At 34.1% G+C, this 19073-nt stretch overlaps 1 protein-coding gene and 1 long non-coding RNA gene across 3 annotated transcripts in view; one reads left to right on the top strand and one right to left on the bottom strand.

The window, feature by feature from the left end:
* Positions 1–19073, top strand: part of LOC131153195 (isoprenylcysteine alpha-carbonyl methylesterase ICME-like) — a 50203-nt gene that overhangs the window by 19607 nt on the left and 11523 nt on the right. The window contains exons 10-12 of one of the 2 annotated variants that reach the window (XR_009136185.1): positions 7857–7947; positions 8057–8228; positions 9889–10051. Coding sequence is in view for 1 of the 2 variants with exons in the window: in XM_058105340.1 (XP_057961323.1) it covers positions 7857–7947; positions 8057–8218 (253 nt within the window). In the remaining variant the exon portion in view is untranslated. Of the gene's footprint in view, positions 1–7856; positions 7948–8056; positions 8229–9888; positions 10206–19073 lie in introns of those variants that run through there. The other variant, XM_058105340.1, reaches the window with a different exon arrangement.
* LOC131153196 (uncharacterized) lies at positions 8852–9512 on the bottom strand. Its single transcript, XR_009136186.1, has 2 exons — positions 9214–9512; positions 8852–9092 (listed from the first exon to the last, which is right to left on the bottom strand). It is a non-coding gene; the product is annotated as an uncharacterized LOC131153196 (long non-coding RNA).

Here is a 19073-nt window from a genome sequence, read left to right as displayed (position 1 = left end):
TTTTCCTGCACAAATAATTGAACCAAATAGAAGGAGAAATGCTTGTCTGTTGCCACATCCAGAAATTTTTTATTTGTCACGTCACTAGTGGGGCCCACCTACCACATCATCAGTGGGGCTCACATAAATTGGGCCAATTTCATTCTTTGCTATTTTGGCCGTTCCGAACGCATTGGTGTAGTCGTTTTTGCCAAAATCAGCTTTTAAGTTGTTTTATAATGGATGATAATTTATCCAAATTGGACATGGAAAAATTTGACGGTCGGAACAATTTCAGTCTTTGGCAGAGTACAGTCAAGGATATCTTGATTCAGCGTGACTTGATCAAGTTGTTTGTCAGGAAGAAGCTAGAAAATATCAAAGATGATTGGGTAGAGATGGAAATGAAAAGGGTCAGCACTATTCGTTTATGCCTATTAAATGAAGTTAAATATTCTGTGTTAGATGAATCATCACTTGTTGAGCTATGGAAAAAATTAGAATAGAGATACATGTCAAAATCTTTAACAAACAAGTTATTTTTGAAAAAAAAACTCTATCAGCTAAAAATGGAAGAAGGGGTAAATATTTTTGACCACATAAATGACTATAACAAGATCATGACTCAATTAATGAGTCTTGGTGTAAAAGTTGAAGAAGAAGATAAAACACTTCTTCTCCTGGCATCTCTACCACCTTCTTATAATAGTCTTGTCACAACATTGCTTGTTGGTAAGGAAAGCTTGAATTTGGAAGAAGTGATGGCTTCACTATAGGATACTGACACCCTCAGAAAGCCAACCGTTAACCTCCAAGGGCGTGCCTTGGTCACACAAGGTGAGAAACAGACTAGGGGTAGAAATTTAAATAGAAATCAAAACTGTGGAAGATCAAGAAGCAGACAATCCATATCAAGAGCTCCAGGAAATTCCAACAACGCTCAAAGAAAAAAGCAGATCTAGTGTTGGAATTGTGGCAAGACTGGCCACTACCAAAATCAATGTCGATCCCAGAAGAAGGAGCCAGAAAATAAGACCGAAGCAAATGTCGCCTTTTCTTCAGGAGAAGGAGATGCACTACTATGCTTTTTCAAAAGAAAGGGAGAGTCTTGGTTATTAGACTCTGGAGTCTTGTTTCACGCAACAAGCAACAAAGAAATGCTTAACAGGTATGTAACTGGAAATCTTGGCAATGTTTATCTTGGTGATGACGAACCTTGTGAAATTGCAGGAAAAGGAGAAGCAAAAATAAATTTGACAGGTACCACCTGGAGTTTGACTGATGTCAGATATATCCCTGATCTCAAGAAAAATTTAATATCTGTTGGATAGCTTGCAAGTGAAGGTTACACTACAACCTTCTGTGGCAATAGTTGGAAAATTTCCAAAGGTGCAATGACATACTTGCGCAGTAAGAAAATTGGTACTCTTTATATGACCACAGATGCTTGCATGCCAATTTCAGTTGTTGCAGGGAATGAAGATTCAAACCTATGGCACCAAAGACTCGGTCATATGAGTGAAATAGGTTTGAAAATCATGAACTCAAAGGGAAAGATACCAGGTATCCAGTTAGCTAATATTGACCAATGTGAGAGTTGCATCTTCGGTAAACAGGAAAGAGTCAGCTTTCAGACATTCGACAGAACTCCAAAGAAAGAAAAATTAGAGCTGGTGCACACCAATATTTGGGGACCGAGCCCAATTCCATCCATTGGCGGGAAATCCTATTTCGTCACCTTTATTGATGACCATTCTAGGAAGGTGTGGGACATAAATTTGAAGTGTATGATGTTTTTCAGGAAATGGAAGGCCATGGTGGAGAATGAAACAGACTTAAAAATCAAAAAGCTAAGATCAAACAATGGTGGTGAATATGAAGTTAGAGAATTCAAAAGGTTTTGCTACGAGCATGGGATTAGACTTGAAAGAAATGTGCCAGGTATACCCCAACACAACGGCGTAGCAGAACGAATGAACAAAACCTTAATTGAGAGAGCCATAAGTATGCAATTACAAGCAGGTTTACCAAAGCAGTTTTGGGTAGAAGCAATTAGTACAACTGCTTATCTAATCAACTGAAGTCCATTAGTACCATTGCGGTTCTAGTTACCAGAGGTGGTATGGAGCAAAAAAGAGGTAAAACTTTCACATTTAAAAGTTTTTGTTGCGTTGCTTATGTACATATTAGTGATCAGGCTTGGGGCAAGCTTGATCTAAAATCTCAAAAATGCACACTTCTTGGATATGGTGAAGATGAGTTTGGTTACCACATCTGGGATGATCAAAACAAGTAATCCCGCACTATATAACCCCAATATTGTAGAGTTGGATGATTTCACTAACAGCAAAGTGGCACAACAAACTATTGATAATTCCCAGACAGAGGAATCTATCATAAAGGAGTACACTGAAGCATCACATACTCCAATTTTGACATTGAGGAGGTCTTCCCGACCACATGTACCGAATATGAGATATTTGGATTATTTGTTACTAACTGATGCTGGTAAATCAGAGTGCTATGATGAAGCATGTCAGGTGGATGAGGCTAGCAAGTGGGAACTTGCCATGAAAGATGAGATGAAATCCCTCACCCACAATAGGACTTGGGAGCTAGCTAGATTACCCAAGGGAAAAGAAGTTCTTCAAAAAAAATGGGTGTACCGCATAAAAGAAGAGCATGATGGTTTGAGAAGATACAAAGCAAGACTCGTGGTCAAAGGTTTCCAACAAATAGAAGGTATTGACTACTCAGAAATCTTCTCACCAGTTGTGAAACACAACCATTTGGACAGTTTTGAGCATTGTTGCAGCAGAGAATTTACACCTCGAGTAGTTAGATGTAAAAACTGCTTTCCTCCATGGTGATCTAGAGGAGGAGATATACATGCACCAACCTGAAGGTTTTGCAGAGAAAGGCAAAGAAAAACTTGTTTGCAAGTCGAATAAGAGTTTGTATGGTTTGAAATAGACTCCAAGGCAGTGGTATAAGAAATTTTACGGCTTCATGCAAAAGAATGACTATCGCAAATGCAATGCTGATCATTGTTGCTATTTCAAGAAGTATAGATCAGGTTACATAATTCTTTTACTTTATGTTGATGACATGCTAGTTGCAGGATCAAACATGGACGAGATTAGAAAATTGAAAAGACAGTTGTCCATTGAATTTGAAATGAAAGACTTGGGTCCAACAAAGCAGATGCTTGGGATGAGAATCACTAGAGACAGAAAGGAGGGAACCTTGCAGTTGTCTCAAGTCGAGTACATCAGACGGATTCTCAGAAGGTTCGACATGAGTGATGCTAAGGCAGTTAGCACACCATTAGCCGCTCATTTTAAGTTATCAAAGACTCAGTCTCCAGAGTTAGAGGAAGAGAAGAAAGAAATGGACAAAATGCCATATGCTTCAGCTGTAGGAAGCTTAATGTATGCCATGGTTTGCACGAGACCAGATCTCAGTCATGCAGTGGAAACTGTTAGCAGATTCATGTCGAATCTAGGAAAAATCCACTGGGAAGTGGTAAATTGGATATTTCGATATCTTCGAGGTACAATTAACAAATGTTTATGCTTTGACAAAAGTGATCTGACATTGTAGGGATACGTAGATGCAGAATTTGCTAACGAGATAGATCACAAAAGAAGCACTACTGGATATGTATTCATAGTAGTTGCTACTGCCATTAGTTGGATATCACAGATATAGAAAATCGTTGCTCTATCTACTACAGAGGCAGAGTATGTGGCCATGATAGAAGCTAGCAAAGAGATGATTTGGTTATAGGGTTTGTTGACAGAGTTGAGTTTCAAGCAGGTGATGGGTGCAGAGCGCCATACACTTGACGAAGAATTCAGCATTTCACTCAAAGACCAAGCACATTGGACTCCACTATCACTTCATCAGATCTCTTCTAGATGAAGGGGTATTAGCAGTTGAGAAGATCCTTGACAGTCAAAACCCAGCAGATATGTTGACAAAGATAGTGACTAAAGAGAAATTAAAGTTATGCTCAGATTCAGTGCGTCTCCTAGATCTACTGAAATCATCCAAAAGATGATCCCTACATCAGCACCTCAGTAAGGGGGTGCAGGCACTCTTTTGAGGGGGTGTGGACGCCTAGAGACTAGGGCGAGGTCACAGTGTTGCAGCATCAGAGTAGCGAACACTTGGTTGCCCCCACATGTTTGGAGGGGGTGATTTGTTGACCCACCCATGTGGGTGCATTTATTTTTGCTTCGGAAGATACAACTCGTGGAGCATGCGTTTCGTTTTTATTGTTGCTTCATCTCAATGCTCCTTTCTGCTATGTATTAATACATTGCTTTGTAAAGTAAAGCGGAGAGTGTGTGTGAGAAAAATATATAGAGTGCAGAAGAATCAAAAGAGCTGTGTGTGAGGCAGAGAGGTTTGAGCTTGAGTTGAGTTAGAGTGTGTTCTCCTCCTCCATTGTATTTTTCTTATTGATCATACAGTGAGACTCCCTCTCTCTTGTGGACGTAGGCTGAGTTTGGCCAAACCACGTATTTCTTTTGTGTTCTCTGTGTGATTGTGTTGTGTTTGTGTTGCTAGAATCATCCCCTTCCCCTAACAATCTCTTGTCTCACGTTGATTGGGAAGAAGTTTGGGCGCCGGGGGGGGGGGGGGGGGGGGGGGGGACTCAAAAGTGGCTTCTCTTGTCATAGTTGAGTTTGACACTCATGCGTACTAGGATTCTTCTACGCAAGATGTAAAGAGAATGGTATAAATATAAGTATACAGAAATCAAATAATATATAAAATAAAAAAATAAATATAAAATCTATAAACTACAAAAAGTAAAAGCCTAATATTTTTGAAAAATAAAAGTAAAAATTAATTACCATTTGTTTTTCCAGTTTGTTCAACTTGTGAGACTTAAATTGTAATTGAACACTGAGTTTTTGAAAAAATGAAAAGCTGAAACTGAGGGCCTGTTTGGTTTTTGTTGTTGTTTTGTGTTTTGTGTTTCTATTTTTGTACAATGAAGAAATAAATTTTAAAAATACGTTTGTTTATGTTGTTAGTTTTCTGTTTCAGTTATCGTGTTTGCAAAGAAATTGAAAATCAGATTTTACTGTTTTTAATATCCAAAAATAGTTCTTTTGAATTAAATCATTCATTTTAGACACTTTTAAATTAAGATTAAAATAAAATAATCATATGAATTTAAATATAATTAAAATAAAAATATACATAAATTTTAAAAAATAATAATAAAGCCAATTACAGTATATATGTAATATTTTCAATTTTAATAAATTTTTATTGTAAAGTAAATTTTCAAAGTATAACAATTGAGTATAATAATTATAATAATTTTATTTTTATTATAATATTTTTTTAATGTGTATTATTTTGAAAATTTATTATTCTAATCATATTTCTATAATATTGTTTGATTTAAAGACGACAATGAGCATTTTTTTTTTATAAGTTATTAGTTTATTTTAGTTTTATAAATATTGAACGAACATGTTGCTAGTTTATAGTTTATAGTTTTTGTTTCTAGTTTTTGGTTTTTATTTTTTGTAATTTTTGACAATAATACCAAACGAGCCCTAAAAAATCAAATCAAAATATGAAGCTGTTTGGATGTGGTTTGCTTTTTGGGAAATTTTGTGCACTACTCTTCAGTTCTTTGGTTAATTAGAATTTAAATTAAATAATTAAATGCATGATTGCATGCATTTGAGCCTGATATACTTACACCATTAGGTTATGTTTGGTTTGCGAAATGTCTATTCTTAGGAAAAGATTAGTTTAGTAGATTAGTTACAAATAGTTGTACAAAAAATTATGTTGTTACTATAAAGCAAATAATAATGTGAGACTTTTTATGAATCCATAAGAAGAAATAGATGAGAAATACCTATTCTCAAATTTCATCATGGGGATGTCTGCTCCTTTTTTATCACTTCTTGAATGAAATAATTAGCAATATAGAAGGAATGACTATTCCCTTGATTCCTAAAATTTAAACTATATTTCATCTTATTCCAATGAATAACTATTCTGTCAAACTAAATGGGTCGTTAGTTTCCAAAGTTGTTAGGCATCCTGTTGATATGGTAACTTTTGAATTACTCCAACTGCTTATGTGAATGAGTGCTCTACCTGCTTGCCTGATTTTATAATATGGAATTATGGATAGATCTATATTTAGTAAAGGTGCACCTCGGTGCTTTGTTGACATTGAATGGTTCCACCATTCTTCATATGGAAAAACAATCACCATGACTGGGTGGTTACGAAAAACTGGTAGTCATCTGCAAGTGATCCTAAAAAGGTTGAAATTATGACATGCTAAAGACAGTAAAAAACTTATCACATGCCCTCCGTTATGGTGAATCAAAAACTTATCCCATGCCATTTGTTGTGCTGATAACCTTTTTATTTGGACTCTTAAAAAAAATGTTTTTACTCAGTTATCTGACCCCACACAGTGAGACTGAAGGCTTGGCGGTGATTGTTATATTTTCTTAATAGGAGTGATGGTTTTTATGTTAATTTGCATGTAAGGTGTAAAGGGTTCCATTCAAATTTGAAGGGACGTACTTGAAAAACTGCATGGAATACCCAGGCTTGTGCTTACTCTATTGAAGCTGTTGAGTAATGAGTTGTTTTTAAGGCAATTGTTTACTAATTAATTTAAATTGAGCAGTACGTTGGATTTCACTGTTCTAGTTAAATAGAAAACTTTAGTGCTTGAAGTTTTCTTTTTCTTTTTTTGGAATAATGATTAAATATAGAGAGCTGTACACTTATCTACAAACACAGAGAGTGAGAGATGTAAAGAGAGTGATAATGGTAGTAGTATTCGGTTATAATTTATTATCATTGCCATTTGGTCAGCATATTGATCTAAGAAGAAAGTTTTATGGATATTCATATAAATATAAACATCATCATTTCTATTGGGAAAATATATATATATATAAACATCATCACTTAAATTTTTAGAAAAATCATAAGATCCTTCTATTGAAAGACATTTTAAAATAATTTTTTTTGGAGTAGAACATATTAGTAAAGGAAAATAAATTTCTAATTTTTATGTACACTGTTTTTGTAATAAATGTTTACTTTAAAGTGCTTTTTATTATGAAAGCTTGTGAAACCTAGAAATCTTGAATTTTTTAAGGAAAATACCATGTTCCTGTTTTTTGGTCTTTTTTTTTTTTGTGGGTAATTATTCATGTTTCCAGTAATATAGAAATGGTTTAATAAGTCATGTGGAGAGAAGATCAAGGATGAGATGGTGCTGTGAAACCTAGAAATCTTGAATTTTTTAAAAGTAAATTTTAAGGCAAATACAATGTTCCTGTTTTTTGGTCTTTTTTTTTGTGGGTTATTCATGTTTCCAGTAATATAGAAATGGTTTAATAAGTCATGTGGAGAGAAGATCAAGGATGAGATGGTATGAGCTGAGCATCAGTGAAAACATAGGATGGTTTAAGTGGACTAGGACTAGGATGGGATTAAGTGCTCTTACACATTTTATTTTATTTTTGGTCAAGCTGAACATAGGATGGTTTAAGTGGACAATGAAATTTTAGACTCAAAATTAAACCCAGGCTGACCATCCCACCTATGAGTTGTTTGGATCTAGTGGTTTTTAAACTCTCAAGCTGCTCCCTCAAACTTGCAGCCATCCCAAGGACACCTAGCATGGGGAGGGATGGCTGATTTTAGCAAAAAAACAGTTAATATTTTCTAAAAAATTGATTCCTGCTTAAATTGGTCATTACTTAACAGCTGTTAATACGTTGCATGTATGATGTATGTGTGTTATAACACATACAAGGTTCTAAATGCTTTTCATTGGCTATTGATTAACATATGCTTGTGTGCAGTAAAAATTTTGCAGATACTCTTCAAAGAGTTGGAGTTGAGGCTCAATCAATTTTATATGAGGGAAAAACTCATACAGATTTGTTTCTTCAGGTAATCTCGGCACATGCTTTTTGCTATTGATTTTAACTTTACATAAAGAAAATGATCTTTAGAATACTTGGTTTATTGTTTTGTTATGTTTGGTACGCATGCTTTTCAGGATCCAATGAGGGGTGGTAGAGATGAGATGTTTGAAGATTTAGTTGCCACTATTCATGCTGGTGAGGTGCAAGCTCTGGCTAAAGATGTGGTAGCACCTCCTAGAAGACGCCTTGTACCAGAATTAATGCTGAAGTTGGCTCGTAGTGTCAGCCCATTTTAGTTATTTTGAGGTCAGCTACCTCTTAGCCTAAAAGTTCATATATAGGTGTAGCTGTTTCCATCGGCTTACATTTGTACATATTTCAATTACATATTATATTTCTTCAAATAATTGGGTCTCTCTCTCTCTCTCTCTCTCTCCATTTTTTTCTTATTATTCTCTCTTCTCCTGCTTCGGAGATTGTAAGAGAATGAATACAAATGCATATATTATGTTCCTTGCAGTCATTTGATTTTTTTTAGAGTCCAAACCATGAATAATCCAACATCATGCTTCTCTCTCTCTCTCTCTCTCTCTCTCCATTTTCTTCTTATTATTATTTCTCTTCTCCTGTTTCAGAGATTGTAAGAGAATGAATACAAAATGCATATATTATGTTCCTTGCAGTCATTTGATTTTGTTTAGTGAGTCCTAACCGTGAATAATCCAACATCATGCTCTGCGCTAGGAAGATTTCATGCATTTTTGGGAGCTTCCTGCAAAAAGTTACCATCTGTTTGTGCTTTTTGAAAAACTTGGGGAAAATTAGTGACAGATGAATCCTCTCTCAAGTAAGCAAATGCTTTTTTTTTTGTGTTTGGGGGGGGGGGGGGGGGGGTGGGGGGATAAACTATAGCTTGAACAAATTGAATATAGCGTAACATATTGTTTATTTCAATATTAGGCCAACCCTATATCTGACAAGAAGTTGGTGAGTGCATCGATGAGGCCACTGCACATACCCAGAGGTCACACACTGATGTTAATTAAAATTACATTGAAATATAACTAATTAATTTATGGCTTCACATATAGATGCTCCACATGTCAAGCTACATTATACATGTATTCCTTGATTCTGTCAGTGCTTCGCTCCTGATTTGCCAGCTTTTCCCTATACATATATCATTATAATGGTCGAGATTAGATCTAAAGCACATCATGTATCTAAGTTCTTATAAACTTACATAGATGTATATATGTATATTATGTAAATGTGGGTATGTAGGGCTTACCCCCTTCTTAGATTCCTGAGGTTTGGCGGCAGCCTTCTTAGGTGTTGCCTTAGGGGCAGTGGGTTTAGGTGCAGCCTCCTTCTTGACCTGCGCAGGTGCTTGAGTGCCAACAGTTTTCTCAGCCTTAAGGGATGCCATTAATTCTTCTCCCTTAACACTTGAGATGAAAACAAGAAACAATTAAACTTGTCTAACTTGCTGCCGTCCTGGACCCTTATCTCTCTCCAAAAACACTTATTTATAGCCCACTGCGAAACACATCCTCGCCATGTGGATGTGAGGAAGGAATTGGAATCCCTAGTTCAATTACAGTTGTGAGGTATACATGCTGAGCATAGGATGCTCTTCTGTAATTACTATTCCTCATCCCTGGCATTACCACAGACCAATCTTCAAGAATCCTTTTTGGGATTTAATTCTGAAGCATATCCTGACACTTGCATGATAAGGATTCCTTTTCTTTGTTTTTTTAACACTAGTTGCTCCCCAGTTGATGCCAAAAGGAAAAACCAATGCCAGTTGGTTTGTCATCTAGGATTATGTCATGAGTTTAGTAATCATACTTGTTATTTGATAGGTTTTACACAACCTATTATGTCCAATATTTAATTTTAATGTATTATCTTTGATGTGTTGGGTGACTCTTGTTAATTGGTTTCATTCATATTTATGTAGAGAAGTGTAGGAAGGCCATTGGACCCAAACAAGCCTCTGGGTAAGACGGGCATTGGCTTAACATCGCTACCAAGGCCTTAAAATTCAAAGCGGCTTGCAGGATTGAGTGCATGGGCCTCCACAGGTTTCACCACTTGAAATTACACAACTCATATGGCAATAGGTAACTAAAAGTAATATTTATCAACTTCCTTTCTCTATATGCAAATGTGTGGAAGGAGAGGAATGAACACTAAAAATGCTTTACAGATGTTTGCCGACTTCTTTCCCAGTGAAATTTTGTTAGTCAAATGGAGTCCTAGTTGGGTTTTTGGACATTTCATCATCCCTTCGCGTGCAAAACTCTCCTATCCTCGTCTCTTCCATCGTTTCACTATGTGAGCTTGTCATGCTAGCAGATCTCTAGGACCTATTTAGTTGTAGAAAAGAAATTTTCATTTTCTATTTTAGTTTTTTCAATAGTTACAAAAAAAAAAAAAGCCATTTTTTTCAATTTAAAATATTGTATGAAGTAAATGAATGACAATAAAAAGTTTTGATATTTGCTTGTGAAAATAGTTATATTTTTTTTTCAATTTTTCTAATAATTACAAAAACATGACCTTGTTTTTCAAGATACTAAATTTATATAGAGAAGTTGGAATATATATATATATATATATATATATATATATATATATATTATTTTCTAGATTTTTGACTTTGCATAACGGAGTATGCAATTTGGATCTTGAACTTTGATTTGAGTTGATTATGTATTGTGTTTCTTCCAAATGCACACAAATTCAAATCAAAGTTCAATTCCAAATATTGCTGTATATACTTTTAGGAAAATTGAAAAATAAGTTTTTTTTATAATTATTTTAAAATCTAAAAATAGAAGACGAAGAATTGTTTGTATAATTGGACAACCTCTTTATTTTCTTCATTCTTAAATGGAATTTGAAAAATTAAAAAAATAAGTTAGTATTTTTTTTTTTGTTTACAAATCTTTGAAAAACTAAAAATAGAAAATGAAAAATATTTTCCATAGCTAAATGGACCCTTAGTCTCTCCCTTGAACTTGTCTCTAGAATCCTCTCTCTCTCTCTCTCTCTCTCTCTTGCTTGTTTGTCTCTATTTGGGAAAATATTAGCCCCCATTGAGTGTATATATATTTTTTTCATATGGTGAAATCATGTTGATTTTGGTATATACACTCAGTATATCTAATAATTTTTCTTGCAAAGCCAAAGATGTAAAGATGGATGGGTAGCGAAGGAGAAAACTATATAGAACCATCCAAGCTTGTCATCTTAGGGAGTAAGATAAATCCTAATTGTAATTTGGTTGCATAGAAAATAGAGAAAAATCACAAGAAATTTGGGGGTTAGATTCTATATCGTAGGAGCCCACAGGGCCATATAAAGCTCATAGAAACCATTGTGGATATAGAATTGATCGCTTTGTTATCTTTTGTATTTTTAATAATGGAGAAAATAGAGCTATTCCTGTAATCACCTTACTCAAATCTTGCTCATTTCATTCTATTTTTTTTTTCTTACGACCAAAAAATGATCTTATTGGTCTTTTTCTTTTAAAATATATGTATTTATAATGACGCTTTTCTATCGTTGAAAAAGATAACTTTTTCCAACCTTTTTTGTTGCCAACAAAATAATTTGGTAGGAGCAAACCTCTTTTGTGTAGTGACACACTTACAATTAAGAGAGTGATTAAGCAAAGATTCAAGCTAAATCATTAAGAACCATAATTGACCATCAAACACTTTCAATGGCAACATTTATCTATGTAAGAATTGGTATACCCCTCTTGATCTTATTAACAAAGTTTCCCCCCTTCCACTCCCATCATGACAAAATGTGATCAATGGTTTAAAAAAAATCAATTAATTTTCTTGTTGGTTAAAATGATTTTTCTTTGTGACCTACAAGAATTTTATTGTTTCTTGTTGGCAATTATTGTAACCAATATTAGTAAATAATATTTTTTCCTTAAAGGAAACATTGATGCATGTGCCTCTTCTACTAGTGTTCAAGAAAACCAAGATTGTATTTATTCTCTTATGATCACAAAAGTTATTAACAAAATGAACGATTCTCCAACAACAAAGCAACATAAATTTTATTTTATTTTTTTAATTTTTATTTTATCTAATTGGAGGAAGTAAATTAATTCATTAAACTATTTCAAATCATCACTTTTTTTTAATCGTTGTTAGGACACTTGATATGGCCTTAAAAGTATTTAATGAATTCTATAAATTTGGATCTTTTGAGAAAAATAAAAATTTCTATACTTTTTTTTATTGAATTAATCTCTTAAAAAGGATCTTGCAATTAATCTCAAGGACTCTCGTTTTATTAGCTATATAAAAGGGTGGTGCAGTTCAATTAAAAGATTTTCCAACTTGCTAGTCTTATTAACTTTTTCTATAAAATACCTTCCAATTGGAAAAGAAGAAGAAGAAGAAGATCTGAACTCCTTTTTCTAGAGAAGTCATAATGCTTTTATATGAGGCTGACAAATCTTGGATGCTTCTTTGTTTGTTACTTGCCAATGAGTGCATTGATGTTATTTGAACTTGTTTTGGCTAGTGAAAGCTCTCGATCATCTTAATTGACATTTCTATTACATGTGATAGTGAAGATGAATTTGGTGTCAAATCATATTTACTTTATTTTTATTAGTTTTTGTTAACTTTTTGAGTCTGATCCCTGTTTTGATACTGACAAAGCACCAGTTTCTTATGTGTGTTTTAAAGTGCTTGAATATGTTTACTATTCAACACACACATAAGGCAAAATAGAAATGGAAGCCAGAAGACTTAAAATTGACTTCAACTGGCGCATTCCATGGAGTGAATAGTAAAAGAAGAAGACATTTTGTTTTTAATTGTATTACATTTAATTTTTTATATGTCTAGTCCGTAATAATGCATGCATCTACATGATAAGTTTGAATGCTCAAAATGACCGTAGACAAGCTAGACCTTAGGGACCAGCACATTTAACCAAAAACCTTTTTCTAAAAAAGATTGAAATCATACAAAATTTTTGAAATAACTTTAGGGTCAAAATCAAGGCAAAAACAAAGCCTTCGGTCGACCGACGTTAGATTTTTTGGGCAAAATATTCATTGTTAATGCATTTGGTTAATCAAACCAAACTAGTAATAACAAGCTTGGTCGACCAAACCATTGTTTGCTCAGGAGTCAAAAGTTTGACTTGCTCGATCGACCAAACCTGTGGCATTATAATTGTCACGGTTGACCAAACCATTTGGAAGTCAACATTTTGACTTTAGACGGTCGATCGTTCTATTTTGAACGTATCTTCCTCGGTCGACCGAACCAACACGTGTCTGATACCCAACTACTTGGTCGATTGAACCTTATAGTTCATTTTTGCCATGGTCAACCGAACTCAGAGGAATGGTCAATTGAACCTTGCCTTGGTTGACCGAACCTATGAAGGGTTCAAAATTGCCCAGACATGGTCGACCAAACTTGCAGTTCAAATTATCCATGGTCGATTGAACTCAATGTTATGGTCGACCGAACCTTTAATATGGTCCGAATCTCTCGGGTTGGAATTTTTTAAAAGCTCTAAAATATCATTAACTTTTAATTAAACTTTTCCAAAATACCGAACGTGTCCCCAACGGTCATAATTTTCGAAAAATCTATAAATACCCCCTCATAACTCTAGATTAGCAACTTTGATTAACTCCAAAATTTTCTCTAAACCTTTGTTAATTAAAGTTCCCCCAAACCAATTTTTATTGCTAAAGTTTCTTCTTTGGGGCAAAAGCTTTTAAGCAAAACTCTCCAACTTTCTTCCACTCTTTCATTTCAAAATTATTCTTGAAGAGAGTATGTTTATTTTTGGACATTTATTTTTACATGCATACTCTCACTTATTATTTATTTTTGAAAATATTTTTGAGAGTATAACTTTGGTTTCTCCCTGTTATTTTCTTGATAAATATTTTTGGGAGAAAGTTATTTATTACACAAATATTTTCTTGAGCTTAAATTCATAAATTCTCTAAATATTCTTTATTTGCGAAAATATTTATAAGATAACAATAATACTCATTTTTCACATATATTTTATTTGTACAAAATTATTTGATGACATCCTTACTCTATTGAGCATAATGCATATCATTAGAGAGTGCATATATTGTATGAGCTTAAATGTGTACATCTCAACTTATTGTTTGAAGCATGTAATATGTACAAAAATGTTTTTATTGCATCGGTTGGGGTTAGCTCAGAATTGAACTTGGGAGTTTCAGCCCCGTAAGTGAGGCCGGTTCAGTTCAGCCCGGAAATTGAACCTAGGGAGTCTCAGCCCCGTAAGTGAGACAAGTTGGGCTCAACCTTGTAATTGAGCTGAGGTTTACCTCGCCCCGTAAGGAGAGGTTGTAACGACTTCTGTTCTATCCGTTTAAGTGAGTAGGTTTAGTGGAATCCTTGGGGGGTATGTCCAAGGCGGGGATGTAGGCTGGTTTGGCCGAACCTTGATAACAAATATAATGTGTCGCTATCTCCTCATCTCATTTAATTTATACCCTTTAAATTCAGCATGTGTATGCTTATTCATTTATGGTTATAATTATTTGCATGCACACTTTTATTTAAATGAGATATGTCGCACGTGTATGTTCACACTTATAGTTTAATCCTTTTTTCATACACATTATATTGAATGAGATATGATATGTGGTGAATCGGCGTAAATGTTTAATTTAGCCAAAATATTTTTTTTTTAAAATCCAATTCATCCCCTCTTTTGGGATCACACCAATTCCAACAGTTTTTGATTTCTTCTTTATAGACATACAATTGATTTCAAAGTGGTGATTGGTTTGAGGATTAACTATGTTGAGAGTAGATTATATTTTTCTCAGCAATGTTGAGTAATGACAATACATCTTTAATTGTGTTATATATATTCTTCCTACCACTTAACTTGGATTGCCCTCAAGGATGGGATCCTATCATGGAACGCTAATGTTTGATAACAATTTGATGGTTTGGAATAAAAAAGTTGTTTGTCTAGTTATTTTAAATTTCCAATTTGATAAAAGTTGTGTGGAACTTCATTAAGGAAACACATAAAATAGAACATGAGCTAAACTAATAAAAGTTGTCTAGAGATATGTTAATATATCATGCCTTTTAGAATTTCACATAAGCCAAGTTTTTTCACTATAAAAGGTCCTATTGGCCTTTTAAAAGGGGCATAGACACACAAATTCAAATATTAGAGAATAACAATAGCCTCCACTAATTTTTTGGGGACTCTCTAAAACTAGGATTATGGCTACAATCAACGAAGATCAACAAGTGAATGAAAAATGACAATGTTTTGCCTTCTTTCATGATCCTATCTTCATTTAAACATTAATCCATTGTGTTCAATCTTGTGCCCATGAAGAACATGAATTCATTTTTTTAGTGTTCATCAAATTCATTATCTAGAAGATCTACCATTGGATTATTTAAAACGTGCTCTCCAGGTCCTCAATTTGGCAAAGCCTCTTAGGAGATCCAATAGAAGATTTGTTCTTGTTGTAAATAATATATGAATGTATATTCCCAATTTCTTATCTTATTTTTATGTAATAATTGTTGTGGTTACAAAGTGGAATTAGGAATGCCTGGTAGGATATCTTTGCCTCTTATATGTTTTTCCTTTTCATAAAGTTTCCACTTTGCATACTTAGATCTAATGACTTCCATAAAAAGTCATGCCAATAAGAACTCATCTCAACCTTTGTGCTTCTAGATGTAATATCTTTACCAAACAACACTAACTTTAAGGGCCTAGTAATTTGTAGAAAATTGAGGTGCCCTTGACCTACAAACTTCTTAACAAATTTGGATCTAAAAGCATCATTGGTCTTGGAACACTTTGAGCCTAAGAAAAATGCCAATTTATAATATAAATACTACTCTTGCTTGTAAGCCTTGGGGAGGAGATCTCTTCCACTCAAATATCCCTTCACTAGTAAATGTAATGCCTACCACAATGGATGGCATCACCACCTTAGGACAGTACTATAGAAATGGAAAGGAAAACCAAGGTAATCAGAGGCAAAAATATTAAGTCTCTTTCAATGCTAACTTTAGTGAAGAGCAGGTCGCCTTGTTTTGAATCATCAATCTAACCAAAGATAATAAGGTCTTAGAAACTTTTGATAAGAATCATTGCCTCATTTTTTGTTCAACAATTGAGAGCCATAAAAATGAGCCTTTTTTTTTTCACCCCAAGACAATGATCCTTCCAAAAGATCTCTCATGGATTTGAATCCATCTACAAAGCATATTGACACTGTCAACACTTATAATGACAATGTAATTGACTAGTACATAGATTTAGATTTAGAATCTGTTAATAGTTGGAAGTAGCTGGAAAAAGAATTCCTTAGCTACTTTTGTAGCAAATGCGACAACATTAACTTGACAAAGTCAATGCACACCTAACAAAGGAAGGATAAAGCCATTATAGACCATATCAATAGGTGCCACACCTTACATCTTGACTATGAAGGGTAGGCTTAATTTAGAAGTTTATACTTTGGAAATATGCATTCTAACCATGTATTGAGGATTGTTTTATATCTTGAAAAGGATTAGACCATGCAAATTCCAAGAGTCGATGACATGTGCACATGACATGAAACTTAGCAAGAAGCCCTAATAAACTAATCACTTGTGCGGTTGACCATACAAAAGAAAGAAACGAAGTAAAGAAGGACAATGAAGTAGTAAAAATCTCAATCAAAGACATGATGGTTTTGAGTATTACTCCTATCAAAATATTTGGGAAAAAAAGGGAAGAAAATGCACCCAATTATCATTAATCTAGTGAGAGATGACTATGCATTAGCTTAAAGAAGCAGAAGCAACCAATTAACATTAATCGAAAGATGATTACACATTAGCTTAAAGGAGCAACAAATAGTATTTGTTTCTTGAGTTGGACATATTGTGGTAGAGCGATTGGTCAAAAGCAAATTGATTAAGCATCCGAAAAATAAGAGATTTGAAGAAATGAAAAGGCAAACAACCCAAACTATTGTAAGTGGCACCTAATTGTCAACTACCTTGTCCACAAGCGCTTCCTCCTTAAGAAGCTCATTCTAAAAATTTTAAGGACATAAAGATTGACATTGATTTTGATGATTTAGATGCATTTAATCACACCACCATCGTCTTGGGGGGCAACAAATCCTATATGTTAATGGCTTTTAGCTAGTGAAATCATATAATAGAGTTCACTTTATGATAGACTTGAAGCTCATTCTATTTGGCTTGCTTAAGCTTATTATAATTCAATATCAACTATAGGTACAAAATTTATTGTTGATAATGACAATGAGTTGACATTTGTATAAGAAGAGGTATAGGCTTCAATGACACATTGCAAGGAAAAAAAAAGCAACATTCTAGCCAACCGATGGTTGCTCCTCCAAAGAGACAAAGGATAAAAAGTTCTTCACTTCGAATTTTGCATCAACATTAAGGATATTTTTCATTGCCAATTTGCTAAAAGGAATACTAAAAGGGAAAATCAGGATGTTGATGGGTCTCTTATAAGATCACTTAAACTTCTCAATATGTAACTAAACTCCCAAACTCCAGTCGAAGATGCCTTTCGAAATTATGCAGTCAAAATTTATATATATATTTGTAAATTCCTAATTGATATTGCTCAAGCATTATTCTCTCAAGTAGCGGCCAATCAAGGTTCTTACTAAGACTTGTAGCCAAGGAATAATAATCCGTGAATAAAATTTGTATTACCTAAAGGTAGTGATCCTTGTGCTTGGTTAAGAATAAAATTAATAGCTTTAAATCTCCTTGTTTTAGGAGAGTGGAGTTGGACCCACGGCAGGGGTCCACGTTTGGGTTTGTTGGAATGCTTAGGCTTTGGTTTTTTCTAGGTCGTAGAGTTGTGGTAGGATTTAAGTTTTGTTTGGGTTGGTGAATTTGTGTTTGGGTTTAAATAATGGACACAGGTTTAGTGATTTAGGGTTCGACTTGGGTTAGGGTTGGCAGTAGGCTAGATTTCAAAGTAAGATTGGGCTCACAGTGGGCATGTGTGCTGGGTTTGTTTGTTGTATTCAAGGTTAAATGAAATTTGTTGGCAGAGAGAGTTGTGAGGAATGATTCATGGATGTATTCGATTTGAAAGTTACTAATCAAAGATATTATGTTAATATTTAAACTCACAATTAGATATACCCATACAGTTGAAGAAAATAATATTTGGTTTTTTTTTTAAATTTTTAAAAAAATTTCAAAAAAATTACCTAATTTTTCATTTCACACCATTTATATGAAATAAATGAACAGGAAACAGGTTTGTTATTATTTGCTTGTGGAAGTACTATTTTTCAGTTTAAAAATTTTAAATAATTACAAAAGTGCCACTTTATTTTTGATTTTTTCATATATATATATATATATACTTTTCATATGAGAGTATGAAACTTAGATAGGAAAAAAAAAATAGAGTAACTAAATGTAGCGCCCCGACCCTTTAGGTGGGCCCAGAATACCACTAAACATACATAACGTACATTTCTTTGATACCATACATATACAACCTGCCCAAACAAGGGAAAAACGGGTGTTCCATATTGAACTGCATAAACATACACAGCGGAAAACATACATCTTCTAATACCTGCTAGAGTTTCTAACTATTTCCCATATGCATCCATACATAACCTAAAACATAATCTACTATTACAATCCCCAAAAAGAACGTAGCTCCCGTCTATGACTCACCGGATCTGACAAAACAACCGACGATCAACAATCAACTCAGTAGTACGCTAAACTCGATCCCTCGGAGGACCTGAAACAACATTTGTATGCTAGGGTGAGACACCTCTTAATAAAACGGATTTTATTATTATTAGTGTGTGGCTAGCATGAGATTTCGTGTGTACACTGCTAACATTTAAATACATTTAATTGATATTTTAAAATCTGTATCACTTTGTAAATCTAAAAATACATACTACTGGCTCAATATAGCCCTTTCTATAATAAATGTGCCCATATATGCCTAGAAGATACAACTTGGTCTGTAGGACTAGCGTTGTCACACCATCACATACACGTGCAACAAGCTTCCCCCTATAACGGGTTGTGCGGCCCG

This window comes from Malania oleifera, chromosome 4, assembly GCF_029873635.1.
Source record: "Malania oleifera isolate guangnan ecotype guangnan chromosome 4, ASM2987363v1, whole genome shotgun sequence".
Classification (NCBI taxonomy): domain Eukaryota; kingdom Viridiplantae; phylum Streptophyta; class Magnoliopsida; order Santalales; family Ximeniaceae; genus Malania; species Malania oleifera.
The sequence above is the reverse complement of the archived record's forward strand: the minus strand, read 5'-3'. Positions and strand labels throughout refer to the sequence as shown.